This window comes from Sardina pilchardus, chromosome 17 (genome assembly GCF_963854185.1).
Source record: "Sardina pilchardus chromosome 17, fSarPil1.1, whole genome shotgun sequence".
NCBI classification, from domain to species: Eukaryota; Metazoa; Chordata; class Actinopteri; order Clupeiformes; family Clupeidae; genus Sardina; species Sardina pilchardus.
This window is the reverse complement of record NC_085010.1, coordinates 13,421,901-13,437,277: the sequence shown is the minus strand read 5'-3', so window position 1 is coordinate 13,437,277 and position 15,377 is coordinate 13,421,901. Positions and strand designations below refer to the sequence as shown.

At 47.2% G+C, this 15,377-nt stretch overlaps 1 protein-coding gene across 1 annotated transcript in view; it reads right to left on the bottom strand.

The window, feature by feature from the left end:
- The window catches only part of cfap54 (cilia and flagella associated protein 54), a 54,533-nt gene that overhangs the window by 17,762 nt on the left and 21,394 nt on the right, over window positions 1–15,377 (bottom strand). Inside the window, exons 24-49 of the mRNA XM_062517468.1 lie at window positions 15,120–15,275; window positions 14,296–14,418; window positions 13,777–13,881; window positions 13,475–13,601; window positions 12,384–12,476; window positions 12,048–12,174; window positions 11,777–11,843; window positions 11,090–11,175; window positions 10,258–10,452; window positions 9,524–9,744; window positions 9,024–9,196; window positions 8,364–8,576; window positions 7,763–7,956; window positions 6,949–7,084; window positions 6,741–6,843; window positions 5,786–5,941; window positions 5,060–5,260; window positions 4,790–4,877; window positions 4,122–4,292; window positions 3,425–3,491; window positions 2,765–2,950; window positions 2,305–2,388; window positions 1,959–2,078; window positions 1,672–1,725; window positions 938–1,189; window positions 108–259 (exon numbers count right to left, since the gene is read on the bottom strand). Coding sequence (XP_062373452.1) covers window positions 108–259; window positions 938–1,189; window positions 1,672–1,725; window positions 1,959–2,078; window positions 2,305–2,388; window positions 2,765–2,950; window positions 3,425–3,491; window positions 4,122–4,292; window positions 4,790–4,877; window positions 5,060–5,260; window positions 5,786–5,941; window positions 6,741–6,843; window positions 6,949–7,084; window positions 7,763–7,956; window positions 8,364–8,576; window positions 9,024–9,196; window positions 9,524–9,744; window positions 10,258–10,452; window positions 11,090–11,175; window positions 11,777–11,843; window positions 12,048–12,174; window positions 12,384–12,476; window positions 13,475–13,601; window positions 13,777–13,881; window positions 14,296–14,418; window positions 15,120–15,275 — 3,650 coding nt within the window. The remainder of the gene's footprint in view (window positions 1–107; window positions 260–937; window positions 1,190–1,671; window positions 1,726–1,958; window positions 2,079–2,304; window positions 2,389–2,764; window positions 2,951–3,424; window positions 3,492–4,121; window positions 4,293–4,789; window positions 4,878–5,059; window positions 5,261–5,785; window positions 5,942–6,740; window positions 6,844–6,948; window positions 7,085–7,762; window positions 7,957–8,363; window positions 8,577–9,023; window positions 9,197–9,523; window positions 9,745–10,257; window positions 10,453–11,089; window positions 11,176–11,776; window positions 11,844–12,047; window positions 12,175–12,383; window positions 12,477–13,474; window positions 13,602–13,776; window positions 13,882–14,295; window positions 14,419–15,119; window positions 15,276–15,377) is intronic.

The following is a 15,377-nucleotide window of genomic DNA, read 5'->3' as shown; positions in this document are numbered from 1 at the left end:
ACACAGTGCACACACAGACACAGGCCGTCAAACAGACACAGACACAGACACAGACACAGACACAGACACAGACACAGACACAGACACAGACGGACCCACACACCCACCTGGTGGACGCTTTGCCCTGCTGTAAGTAGACTTGAGACTGCAGTAGGCCGGCCTCCACCACCAGCTCCAGGCCCTCTGGCTCAGTGGGCGGAGTTATGGTGGACCTCAGCACAGGGTCCAGCATGGCACACGCCTCCCGCAGAAGCAACGCCTACCAGCAAACAAACACACAAACAAACAATCAAACATCCTAAGGATCAACAAAAACTGCACAATCCAAGACAACCGAATCGCAGAGAGTAACAACCACAGCTCATTGTAGACCAACTGGATATTCTGCTGGCTAGTATGTATATAGCCATGCAATGCCCCAAACAACGATGCAAACACATGAATAACAACAACAATAACACAAGCCAATGAAGACACAGAAAGAAACCATAACTCGGCAGAGATGTTTGCCAATTATAGATTATGTTACTCTGATTTTGTCATGCACCACTAACCACATCCGCATTTCACAATCACAAACACCATCTCTAATCTAAACCATCTCTTATCTAGTTCTATTGCCACATATACTTATAGTGAAATGATTGTGCCACAGTGGCAATAATTTAAAGAGGGTAAATAAACAGTAGAGTAGTGGGAGGGCGGGCCTTAAATAATAACTATCCATACTGTATATGTACACATTAAACAGTCATTCGTACACACACACACACACACACACACACACACACACACACACACACACACACACACACACACACACACACACACACACACACACACACACACACACACAATACTTGTATGTAAGCATAAATAAACCTCATGGGTATGGGACATGTCCATTCAGTATTCACTGGCCCTGGTCCTACCTCACCTTTACTCTGCCAGGGCTGAGTTCCTGAGGACCCGTGAGCAGACCGCTCTGTCCGTGCGGCGTCTTACTGGGCTGGGTGGTCTCACTGTCCTGGACCACGGTGGGTCCCAGTGGTTCTGGGAGGTCGTGGATGCGCTCACTCAAGGCCAGAGTGAGCTGGACTCGGGCCAGCAGCAACCACTGGCACAGTAGGGGTCCATACAGAAGACTGACCTCGGCACTCTCCTTGCTGGTCAAAAGCTCCTCCACACACTGGGGCAGAATTCAGAAACAGAATGGGAGCATAACTAAACCAAAGGGAGGTGCATTCCAAATGGGCAAACAGTGCCGAATGTTACATTTGAACGAACATTCCATTCTAACGGTAATTGCATTGTTGCCTTCGTCCAGTTTCACTGTATGTTCGCAGAGAACTACCTCCTCAGATTGTTCTCAAGCGTTCACCGAAAACTCAGAAAACTGTTTGCAAACATTCGCAAACTTTCTCCTATGTCTGCGAATTGGAATGCAACTCAGCTCCACAGTTGGAATCAGAGCCTGACTCAGAACTCAGAACCAGAATAAATCAGATGATACACAAAGCAAGTGTCATGAAAACTGAAATTAGTGAAATCAAAAACTAAGCCACAAGGTCAGTCAAACTAACAAAAACTACAGAAAACGGGAGAAAGACCGAGGAAAAGGAAAATAGGACAGAAAGAAGAGAAAAAAAAGAGGACAGAAAGTATTCTTACCTGAAGGTTAGCAGGGTCTGCAACTGTCTTGTTGTTGAAAAACTTGATTTTCACCTAGATAAATTGCAAATTGAAATGTGTATGCAGAGGCGTACAGTATGTCTACAGTATGTGCATCTGCATGTGTCTGTATAGTATATGTATGCTTGTGCATATGAGTGAGTGTATGTATGTGTATGTATGTTCATGAATGTGAGCGTATGTGTGTGTATGTATGTACTGTATGTATACGTGTGTGTGTGTGTGTGTGTGTGTGTGTGTGTGTGTGTGTGCAGTAGTGTTCTTACTCTAGTCTTCTCCCCTTGGCTCGGGAAGCTGTGATTCAGTGGAACATTATCAGCATTCACCAGCCGCCTCACTTCCTTAAGGGCCTGACTGAACATACCCAACTCAGTCAGGGCCCTTACCTGTCAAACACACACACACACACACACACACACACACACACACACACACACACACACACACACACACACACACACACACACACACACACACACACACAGGTTACTAAACTAGCAGCTTGACCACAACGCCAAAGCACCAGGCTCATTGTTACGGCAGTCAGAACGTACATTATACTCTAACATACAGTAGTGATGACAATCAGTCACATTTATTTCATGCTCTTACCTTCAGAATCCTTCCCCTGACGGTAAGGTGTGGATCCTTGCACATCTTACAAAAATGCAGGTAGAGGCACAACAGTGGGAGGACCTACAGTGGAAACACACAACAACAACACTTGCATTAGGGATACGAGCGGCAGCATTCAAGACTGTGTGGAACGTAAAAAATAGTGGTCTGAAGAAGACTGGTCTAATTGTTCTGAATGAGTGCTGCGCTATCATGTCAGGTGCAGCCAGTTCCAAAACTCATTTTTAAATACCAGGTGTGACTTGGGCCTATGAGTGTTTATATGCATGTGTAATGCATGTGTGTGTGTGTGTGTATAATGCATGTCCTGCCTGTAAAGTCAGTGGCAAGGGAAGCACAGATTGGAGATGTATGTGTGTGTGTGTGTATGTGTGTGTGTGTGTGTGTGTGTGTGTGTGTGTGTGTGTGTGTGTGTGTGTGTGTTTGTTTGTAGTACCGTGATGTAGTGTCCTGCTGTGTAGAGCCAATGGCACAGAAAGCCCAGGCTAGAGACAGTGGCACTGAGGCTACCTCTCTCAGGATCACCAAACAGGTCTAGCCCTGGAATGAGATCGCCCTCTACTGAGTAGGAAGAGTACAGCAGGTTTGCCTGTGGATGGGGAAGGGACGCCTGCAACAGAGACTGGACAACAAAAAAACACTTTCACTCAATTGCCCGCTTGAATGCTCAAATGCTACAACCATGTTTGACTTGGTTGGAAGAATCTGCCACACTGGAACCTGTGACGTGTTGGATAAGGGAGGAGGATTTCAACAAATTAAGAAAAGGAAGGTGGGGTCAGTGACTCAATCAACCCTGTGGACTCTTCACAAACTTTATTTAGGAATCATTCATCCTATTCATTAAGTGTCCTCAATCTGTACAAAGATTACTAATCAATGTCATAAAAGCAAGTTAGAGACAGCAGGATAATTCCACATCTACACGCATAAATAATCAATATTTCAGAAAGTAGTCTTGTTTCAATCAGGTCCAATATTTATCAGGTGATGTGATAGAGAGATTCACGGAGAGAAATATTATCCGTTTATTTAAGTCTCTCTATTCTAGTGAATAGCATTACTGTGAGAGTCAGTGTTACAGGTGTGCCGTTACCTTGAAGAGGTGAGCAGAGAGCAGGCAGCATTTTGTACGCTGACTGATATCAGATATCAGTATGTATCTGCAGACACAAGCGCAACATAACACTCAATAATGGCATCTTACAGACCACAGAGGAGACACAAATAACACAAGATGTCAACCTTTCAACACAGACAATAGCACAAACTATGATCATTTACCACTAATGTGATTTGTACTTTTCTACAACAGCCAAATGACCACTCATTATCTAGTCCAATCACACAATTCAACTGTTCCAACTATTAGCCGGGGCTTATAACGGTACTTTGATTTTGAGGTTAATACACAGGGGCAATTGATATGGCAATAATATGGTTTATCACATTACTGATCAGTGTGAAGTATTACCAGAGACGGTTTATAAAGCAAGACTATTCATATGAGGGTAAATTCTGGTTTCATTGTGACGCAACTGCCACTCCCATTTAGGAGGCAAACGGGAGCATTTCTATGGTGGAAATAAACCTGTTATCAACGGCACCTGCTTCTGCTGATTCTACACCGTTCTAAACCGATTATCTCGACACTGATCACGCCCCTTTAGGAGGCGGAAGTGGGTGCCATTTCATTCCATTGAAAACCCCCTTTATGATTCATCTTAGTAATTATACGATCTTTGGTATTACTGTGTTGTGGTGCTTATCACCACACCAGCAGTCCAACGTACTGGGCAATCTTGGCTGCCAGTGTGGCTCCTTGCAGGCAGCCCCATATCCCGGCCTGCTTCAGGACCTGCTGAGGGGAGAGGCCGTCCCAGGACACGCCGTCCCACGCCTCCAGCACCCCGGAGCCCTGCAGGGAGGAGTCCAGGGCCTTGGCCCAGAACGAGAGCGCCGCCCTGGGGGAGAGGGAGGAGGGGGAGGGTAAACAATAGGATACTATCTATCTATCTAACTATCTATCTATCTATCTGTCTGTTTATCTGTCTGTCCGTCTGTCTGTCTACCTATATACTGTATCTGTATAGATCTATCTGTTTATCTATCTAGATCTGTCTCTTTGTGTCTGTCTGTCTGTATGTCTATCTATCTAGATGAGAAAGAAAACAATACATCTGGCACAGTCAAGGGCCTAAGGCCATCGAACAAATGAGGTTCCTTCATTAGACACTGGTACATGAGAAGACATAAATACCCATAAATACCCCAAAACAATGCCTATTTTCAAATCTATTTATCTATCAGTCTACAAGGAACTTCTTATCAGATTTCAATGACGAGCAGAGATTCTGATTCTGGTTTTGATGGGATCTGCTCGTAAATTGCACACTATGTCACCAAGCAAGTCATGGTAAAGTCGTAAGGGGACAGTTATAGTACACAGACAACAGAGTACCTCCTGTTCCCCTTGTAGAAGTGCAGGTTCCCCAGGTCATGCAGGGTCTGAGCTCTGAGCGAGTTTAGGTTGTTGGTTTGGAGAGGTTCTGTGGTGTGCAAACACAATGCAAAACAAACTTAGCCAATGAACTTATCCAAATATTACAAATAGTGTGTGTGTGTGTGTGTGTGTGTGTGTGTGTGTGTGTGTGTGTGTGTGTGTATGTGTATGTGTATGTATGTGTGCATGTGCGTATATGTGCGTGTATGTGTGTGTATGCGTCCTCACTGGCGTTGCTGTTGAGGGCCGACAGGACCAGTGGCGTCTGGGAGGGGGGCAGGGGGGGGAGGCAGACGGAGCCCAGGGAGCTGAAGTCCTCGGTGGACAGGTCTGGGGGTGAGGCGGAGGGGGGCGTGTACACCATCCCGCTGAACTCCACCCTGCCCGTGCTGTGCGCGCTTGTGTCCTTGCAGAAAGGAACCTCAAAAGCTGCAGAGGTGATACGACTCATAAGACAAGTCATGCATTGCTGCGTTGCAGTTGCCATTTTAACTTTTGCGTTTATTTGATATGACATGTGTGGTTATGGGTGATACTCACAGGGCTGGGTGGTAATTAGGGGTAATTAGGGGAGGTACTCACAGGGCTGGGTGTGGTAATTAGGGGTAATTAGGGGTGGTACTCACAGGGCTGGGTGTGGTATTTAGGGGTAATTAGGGGTGGTACTCACAGGGCTGGGTGGGTAGTTAGGGGTAATTAGGGGTGGTACTCACAGGGCTGGGTGGTAATTAGGGGTAATTAGGGGTGGTACTCACAGGGCTGGGTGTGGTAATTAGGGGTGGTACTCTCAGGGCTGGGTGGGGTAATTGGGGTAATTAGGGGTGGTACTCACAGGGCTGGGTGTGGTAATTAGGGGTAATACTCACAGGGCTAAGTGGGGTAATTAGGGGTAATTAGGGGTGGTACTCACAGGGCTGAGTGGGGTAATTAGGGGTAATTAGAGGTGGTACTCACAGGGCTGGGTGTAGGCGAGCAGCAGCAGGAGCAGAGTGCGGCTGTGCTGGAAGGACAGCAGGGTGTGGTGGCCTCTCTCCAGGGATTCTCTGAAGCAGCGCAGTGTGTCCTCCACATCCAGGGGCACGCTAACCAGAGACATCGCCCTCTTCATCTCTGGGAGTGCACACACACACATACACACACACGCACACACACTTTGTGTTCAAAGAGGTGGGTTAGCATGCAGTTGTCAGGAACGTTGTGGGTTCATTTCCCGGATGTCACCGCAAGACAATTAAAGGGATAGTTCGGGTTTTAAGACACGAAGTTATATGGGTTCCCTGTCAGCAACGTTGTGCATCAGCACTGACTTGCCCCCCGACAGCGTCCTGTGAGCCGAGATCCAGCCGGTTTTTGATAGTTTTTGATGCCGGACTATTTTCTTCAGCAAGTTTCTGGGGTCACGAAAGTAAAGTGTTTTTCTTCTCAAAACCATATGCGTTCAACAGAGTGATATATTTGCACCACAAAAACGTTGTCCAGCTGTCAGTAGCGTGCAGTGATAGGAATCGCGAAAAATAAGTAAGTGATAACGAGGTTTGAATTTTTCCTGGACAACGTTTTTGTGGTGCAAATATATCACTCTTTTGAACGCATATGGTTTTGAGAAGAAAAACACTTTACTTTCGTGACCCCAGAAACTTGCCGGACTACTTTCTTCAGCATCAAAAACCGGCTGGATCTCGGCTCACAGGACGCTGTTGCGGGGTAAGTCAGTGCTGATGCACAACGTTGCTGACGGGGAACCCATATAACTTCGTGTCTTAAAACCCGAACTATCCCTTTAACACGGAGTTGCTCTAAGCAAACCAGCCCTTGCAACAGCCGACATATGCAACATGCTTTGACAAAAACAAAAATGAGTGAATGAAGCCATGACACTGTAGCCCTTTGGAGAGGTGTGCCGACTTACGACTGGTCTCTGTTGTAGTTATGGAGGCTTTCCTCCCACTGAGTCGGGTCTTGACGTTCCAAACACACGTGATCTGTGCACCCACATAGTTTCTGCAACTGATCTAAACACACAGAGAACAGAATAAATGACACATATTAAGCATATAGGTCTATTCATTTTCAAAGACTAGGGCCTCTCCTCTGTGGGCTGGGGAGAGTGTCCTTACGATATTTCCGGTGATCTCGGTCGTCTGAGTGTGGTGTGGCTGGGGGGCGCGGGGACCCCCAAAGGCAGCGATCCTGTCCAGTAGCCTCCTCTGGGCGTAGACCAGCAGTGGGGTCACTATGTGTGTGTAGCGCTCCCTAACGTGGGAAAAAAACACACTCACATTCAATCAACAGCATTTATAGTGATAATTCAATCTATTCACTGTATGCACAGCTATTCGCTCTGTCTGCCATGACGTTAGTCAAGGAAATTCAGTCAGTGCATCTTTTAAAAGAGCACTTTAAAGCAACACTAAAGAGTCATAACTTAAAATAATGTTTCCAAAATCATTACAGGGGTTCATCAACTCGTAACAGCGTGAACGGCACTTCTGCTTTCACTTCGCGGCCCTCTATCGGCTATAACCGCACTATGTAAGTTTACGAGGTGGGGTAGTGTATTTGTAGTCTGATGAAATGAGACATCAGAAACTACAAATTTGACTTGCTTCGATGTCGCAATACATCATACTTTCATAAAATCATGCAACATATTCTACCTTGTCTGTTATTTGCTGGATAAACAAATAGCGTATGTGCAAAAGAGGAAAAGTGCTTTAGTGTTGCTTTAAAGGAAATATCCAGCGATTTTTCACATATCGGTAGATCTCCATTTCTCGAGGTCACCGAGTACTGTCAGTACAAAAACAATTTTACCTAGCTCGAGCTGCTGCAGCTACAGTGCTACACTCTGGGGGCATGAATTATGGGCTCATGAACATGCCCCCAGAGTGTAGCACCATAGCTGTCTGGAAGCTCTAACTGCTGGCTGACCTGGTGTCGAAGTTGTAGGTGAGGGCGAGGTGCGCGAGCATCTCCCACTTGGCCTGGTAGTAGAGCAGCTCCAGAGTGCTCAGCACCAGCGTCTTGAGCCAGCGCAGGTCCACGCGCGTGCTGTCGTCCAGCGTGCGGCTGAAGTGGAGGCTGGACTCCGCGTCCTGCTCGTCCTTGGCGTACACCTTCCACAGCTGACACAAGCACGGACAGATTACAGTTACATTACACAGATAGATAGATAGATACTTTATTGATCCCCGAGGGGAAATTACATTTTAGGAGACACTTTTATTGTCCATATTGTGCCAACTATACAGTATATTACACGGGATTACATTGTCCCCGGAGCAACTTGGAGTTCAGCGCCTAGCTGAAGGGCATAACGGTGGAAGCCTGAAATTCAAAGTCAAGCTAGGGTCAAGCCAAGCTGGCAAATTTCTTTTTTTTCAGTATATTGCTGCTTTTTATGGGCTTTTTATGCCTTTAATGACAGGACAGTGGAGAGTGAAAGGGAGAGAGAGCAGGGACGGGATCCGGAAAGGACCACGGGTCGGGAATCGAACCCAGGTCGCCAGCGCAGGTTCCACTTCCCACTGACCTGCAGCTTGTCCATCATGTCCATGAGCAGCTCACAGGCCACGCTGAGCAGCGGGGTGAAGGTGGAGTACACCTGGTCCAGACCCAGGCTCGGGGAGGGGGCGGCGTCTGCACCCCGGCCCCGCAGCAGCGGAGGGAAGGTGCACACCTGGTCCCACAGCAGCCCACAGGCGCGCTGCAGGGACGTCCAGTGGCCGCCGCGATGGGCCAGCACCTGGGACCAGAGAGCGGGGAGTGGGAATGAGTAGATCATGAGCAGCAAAGTGTGTTGTGTATGAGAAAGAGTAGGTTGGCAATTTTAATGCTTATGTTCTAAATCTCACACACACACACACACACACACACACACACTCTCTCTCTCTATCTCTCTCCCTCACACACACACACACACACACACACACACTTCATATCTTCATTGATACCAAACAATTCCATTGAGATAACAAACAAAGGCGTAGTAGGCGCAGACGTTTATGGTCTTGCCGATCATACGGTTGGAGTCTCTACTAATATCACACACATTCACACACACACACACACACACACACACACACACACACACACCATGGCCCTGCGCAGGCGTTTATGCTCTTGCTGAGCATGTCCTCCATGGTTGGAGTCTTTACTAATATCACACACACACATACACACACACACGCACCATGGCCCTGCGCAGGTGCTGTCCGGCCTTGCTGAGCACATCCTGCTGTAGCATGGGGCTGCGTGAATGGAGGAGACCCAGCGCTGCCGAGTGCTCGCTGTGGATGTGGAGGCTGTCTGGATCGCCGTCTGGGTCGCTCTCGCCCATGCCCGTGTCCTCGCTCCCCGAAACCGCTGAGGGACGAGAGGGAGACATGAATCATCTCTCATTTCCCATTGTAAATCTCTCTCTCTCTCTCCCTCTCTTTCTCTCTCTCTCTCTCATATACACAACTTTCTCTCTCTCTCTCTCTCTCTCTATCTGTATCTCTTTCTATCTCTATCGCTCTCTCTCACTCACACATACACACAGTCTCTCACTGTTAGTGTTTACTCTCTCTCTCTCCCACACACACACACACCCACACACACCCACACACACACACACACACATAAAGAACACAGATATACATACACACACACACACACACACACACACACACACACACACACACCCTTTACCCTGTGTCCTGTTCCTCTGCGTGGCGCCTCCCTTCGGAGGGCTGCCCTTCACCTGGCTGCCCTTGCGCTGGCTGCTGGCCCTGGGGGAGCCCGTGGTGTTGGTGCTGCTCTGGGCGGCCACACACAGGTCAGGGGAGCGGATGCTCTGGGGCCCACTCCTCCAGCGCACCAGGGAGCCGGTGTGGGGCAGCGAGAACAGCGCCCAGGGCAGCTGGCTGTAGCTGGGAGAGCAGCAGAGAGCGGCGCAATGTGGTGGGAAGAGGTTCATTACCAGTTACTCTCATCTCCTATACGGTACACACGCACAAACAGTACTGTAAACACACACATATACAGTACTGTATACACACACACACACACACACAGACAGACAGACAGACAGACAGACAGACAGACAGATAAACAGACAGACAGACAGACAGACAGACAGACACACACACACACACACACATAGACACACACACACGCACACACACACACAAATGCTAGCTGAGATGCGCTGCCCTGCTGGTTATGTATGTACATTCACACACACTCCGGTATCTGTGTGTGTATATCTGTGTGTGCGTGTGTGTGTACTGTATATCTGTGAGTGTGTGTGTGTATATTTCTGTGTATATCTGTGTGTGTGTGTGTCTGTGTGTGTGTGTGTGTGTGTGTGTGTGTGTGTGTGTGTGTGTGTGTGTGTGTGTGTGTGTGTGTGCATGTGTGTGTGCGTGTGTTTACCAGCTCACCAAAGCTGAGGCGCGCTGCTCTGCTGACTGAGGCTTCGGTACAGGAGCATCAGGTGGGCCCGCGCCATGATGAGGTTGACATGGCAACGCCACACCCACTCCTCGCTGCAGACCAGGCGTAGGCGTCGCCGATGCTGCTGCCGCCTAACCAGCAGCGTCAGGTGATGCAGGAGCACATCCAGCACCTTACACTCCCTAGGGTACACACACACACACACACACACACACACACACACACACACACACACACACACACACACACACTCAGCAACATCAGGACCATATCCAGCATCTTACACTCTCTAGGGTACACACACACACACACACACACACACTCAGCAACGTCAGGTGATGCAGGAGCACATCCAGCACCTTACACTCCCTAGGGTACACACACACACACACACACACACACACACACACACACAGCAACATCAGGACCATATCCAGCATCTTACACTCTCTAGGGTACACACACACACACACACACACACTCAGCAACGTCAGATGATGCAGGAGCACATCCAGCACCTTACACTCCCTAGGGTGCACACACACACACACTCAGCATTGTCAGGTGATGCAGGACCACATCCAGCACCTTACACTCTCTAGGACATACACACACACACACACAAACACACACACACACATAGCAGCGTCAGGTGATGCAGGAATATATTCAGCACCTAACACTCTCTAGGGCATGTACACATGAGTTATGAACACACACACACCCACCCACACACACAAACACATATCGATTAGCAGGATTAGCAGGATTAGCAGCGGACATAAAGGTAGACACAAGCGGCTTCATGCTAAAACAAACCTTTCTGATTTCTGGGCTTTTAGTGCAAACATTTTCTTCTTCTGTAACAGTTCTCTCTCTTTCTTTTCGCTCACGCTGAACTTGCGCTTGGAAACAGAAAAATGAAAGAGCATTAGGACCTGTTGGAACACTGAGCGTGTTGACATGCACACTAAAATAACTGATTATTATCGGGTTTTTGCAGTGATCCGGTTATTCAAGTGCTCATGTAAACGGAATAAGCCGGTGGATGGAAAAAAGAATGAATGTCTGCAGGCTGGAGGCGCTCCCAAAATGGAATTGCGCTAAAAACATAATTTGCCCGAAGAAGACCCTGTTGGGTCACGAATCGATGTACAGTATGTCCACGATGGAAGAATTGACCATATCAGACTATACGATCATAGAACCGTAAATTCTTGTCTCGTCTAGGTCGGGAGATTGGCCACATTACAAGATCATGTCGCCTGTCGTTCACGTTGTGCGTTGTGGAGTCGTGGAGTGCCGGAGACAATAAATCCCAGGTCGTTGAAAATGTCACATTACCGTACAAGATGCGCTCCTTCTTCAGTGTCATTCCCGACCTTTCATATTTGCAAGATGCATGAAATTGATTGGCAACGCCAAAATCGTACAAAAATCGTGCTGAAATTTTGTAATCTGACCAAGCCATTAGTCTCTAGTCAGTGTCTTAATATTAGTACTCACCGTGAAGTGATCAGCTGAGGGAGGCATCACAATTTGGGCCTTCTTTATTACCAGTTCCTCATCTCGTCTACACACACACGCACACACACACACAAAACACCCAGGTATGTTTCTTAATTACTCTCAATGTACCAAACACACACAAACGCGTACTTATGAAATCCAAATTACACCAGGATTCGAATTACAACACACACACAAACACACACACACACACACACACACATACAGTACACACAAACGGCGCACGCACGCACGCACATACACACACCTGCCAAGCCAGTGAAGTGCTTCTTGTCCCCAATGCAGAAGCAGCTCAAGCTGGTTCTCCTGTAAGGCCTTCTGCAACGCCAGGACCACAAACTCCATGAAGCCAGGCTTCCGCTTGAACCTCATCACTGCCCAAGACAACACACACACACACACACACACACACACACACACACACACACACACACACACACACACACACACACACACACACACACACACACACACACACAAATAAATCAGAATTCACTTACAGTAATGCCTGTTGTCTTGTGGTCTATATATGTGTGTGTGTGTGTGTGTGTGTGTGAGTGAGTGTGTGCGTGTGTGACAGTACCATCTCTGAAAGCGTATTTAATGTTTTGGGTTTCAATGACAGTGTAAAGGATCGAGGAGTCTTCATATCCTGTCAGGTCCTGAGGGAACATTCCTGAAAAACAAAATAGTCACTTCAACTTAAATCACACACCACATACACACACACACACACACACACACACACACACACACACACACACACACACACACACACACACACACACACACACACACACACACACACACACACACACACACACACACACACGCACACGCACACGCAGCTGTGACACAAAGACTGTCCATTACATTTCAATGTGAGGAAATGTGAGGAAATAACATTCAATGCATGCCATCGAGTTTGTACTTGTTCATGACTGGCAGATTTGACTGTCAATCACAGTTTGTGCTCAATGATCATACAGCTCTTAGCCTCGCGAGCCATCCACGTACTTCCGGCCAAGGATTGCCTCCACTAGTCTGGCCGTGCTCCTCTGTGGAGCATTCTGCTCGGTAGAATTGTAACAGAACGCCCCCCCTCCAGAAAGCAGCCAATAAACGAAGAGACGGGTTGGTGGGGGCGAAAGGGGGAGGGCGCTCGTGACGATGACGTTAAACGCCTGCGCTATGTTGTTATGAGTAACTATCGCCGATTGGGTGAGAGCTGTCCAATCAATTCAAACCAGAACTGGGCGTTACTTCCCGCTTCCTGCAAGCGCTTCAGAGCAAAGAAATGCCAGACCATAATACGAAATGAAATGGTAGTATTATGGGATGGTTAGGACCAGGCTATACAGCTCTGCCCTTATTGGTGGATTTTTGCTAAACAAATAACAGGCTCTAGGTGAGGTACAGGTACAGCAGAAGCGCAGGGATTTTTCTACAACCGACTGAATATGTTGTTCTGCCAGAGCATACTGTCAGTTTCAGCGAATATGACCAAAACCATCTTGCTTATGGCAGCTTTAATCAAGTGACAACTTGTGTCTTCAGCCCACATTCAGCAGGTCCTGCCTTCCTGAAGTTGATGCAAATTACTCGAAAGTACCACAGAGGCTCTCTGGAGAGGCTTTTCAAAGCCTTCTGGGTAATGTAGTTTTTTTTTCTGACCTCTGTTCCAGGGGAGGGCTGTCTCTTGAGTTACAGGTGATGGCTGCTGTTTCTTGAGCTTCATGCAGTCAAGAGACCGGAGGATTTCGTTCACCTCCTCGTCACCGTGGTGGCCTGCTGCCTTCCTCTGTAAGAACACACACAAAAACACACACAGAACATGAACTCACACATGCAAATGTGCTGTGCATGCACACACATACAGTATACACACACATAAAAAGTGCATTCACAAAAAGTAAAACGTTTAATTTACAACATTTAATATATAGGGAGATTGTATTTCAGAGTGTGTCACTTACATTATCGTCTCTGAGCAGTGATTTGTCTGTGATATCCGTCAGGAGCTTCTTCCCCTGTTCAATGAACGTGTTTGCCGCCCTTGTCTCCTTCTGCAGACGCAGGCCCTGCATGCAAAGATCCTTGATCACTAATACTAACCGAGCCTCTCGGCTACAAGCATGGGAGACATGCTCATCGTCAGCTACTCATGATTGATGACTGATGTGCATGGCAAGTGACACTCATGATGGTGCCTATCTGCGGAGCACTTAAACCTTTTTTAGCCATGGAGGCCAATGCTTACACCCGGCTTCAGTGCCATTCAGCCCAAGAGGGTCAGAGGTCAAGGTCAGGGTCAGAAGACGAGGTCAAGCAAGTAACTTCATCTTGCCATCTCTGACTAATTACCACACACACACACACACACACACACACACACACACACACACACACACACACACACACACACACACACACACACACACACACGCACGCACGCACGCACACGCACAAGCACACTACACACACACACAGTTTACCTTGACCACATAATAGGTCATGCATGCCACCATGTGCTGAAGAGACTCTGCGGTTTCAGCGTTACGTTTCTTCTTCACGACCCCAGATATCTCCTGCAGCACCATCAAGCACTTGATCACAATCTGCAAGAAGAGGGTGGCAAATAGGTGAATGGAGGGATTAATCAATTCATCAATTTTGATACCCTAACCTGAATGATGGTCAAAGTGCAAAGTATTTAAGCCTAACTAATGTTACTGTAATCTAATAACTAAGTAAAATCAATGTGCTAATTCAACACCATGGCTAAGACCGTAAGGGAAATCTCTGGCTATTTTTCACATAGATCTCTGTTTCTCGACGTCACGTATGAGGTCGGTGACCGCTCTAGTTCAGGTGTGAGAACTTTGCACTTTATATCCGCTATTTAAATTCAGGGCCTTTATCTTCCTTGGACGTACTGCAAGTTGCCTCCTGTGTTTGAATATGAAACGTTATTAACCTCACAGAGTGTTGTAAAACTGTATTGGATGAAGTAATGTACCTACTAGTAGGCCTATTCCTGAACTTACATATAGCTAAGGAAAAATCCAGCTTTTACAACCATGAAAACATTTCTCCCCCTGGTTAAAGGAACACATTAGAAGACTTGGTATCTATGATCCTTGACATCAATATTCAACGGCATTTAGCGTTTTGACAGAGGTCACAAACTGACTAAAAGGGTCATGATCCTACCCAATCAATAACTTTACATTGTGCAAAATCAAGCGTTCTGGGTCAGAATAACATCAGAATGAATTTGAAGCTGTTTTTAAGGTAAAATAATAATAAAAAAAAATACCTGCAGCACATCCTCTGATGGTATCTGGTGGTAGATGAGGGGAGCCAGGAGCCCATAGCATCCCACTACAGCCTGCAGGGCTGAGCAACTGTCATTCAGCCACATGGCCAGGTCTAGAGCAACCAGCATCCGCTCACATTCTGCCAATCTAGCTTTCTAAAGGGGGTAAAAGACAGTTTCAATATTTAAGCATTCCAGCAATTTCAGAAATAAGAGAACATTTGCCTACTTTTTGACTTTTCAATATTACAGACTGCA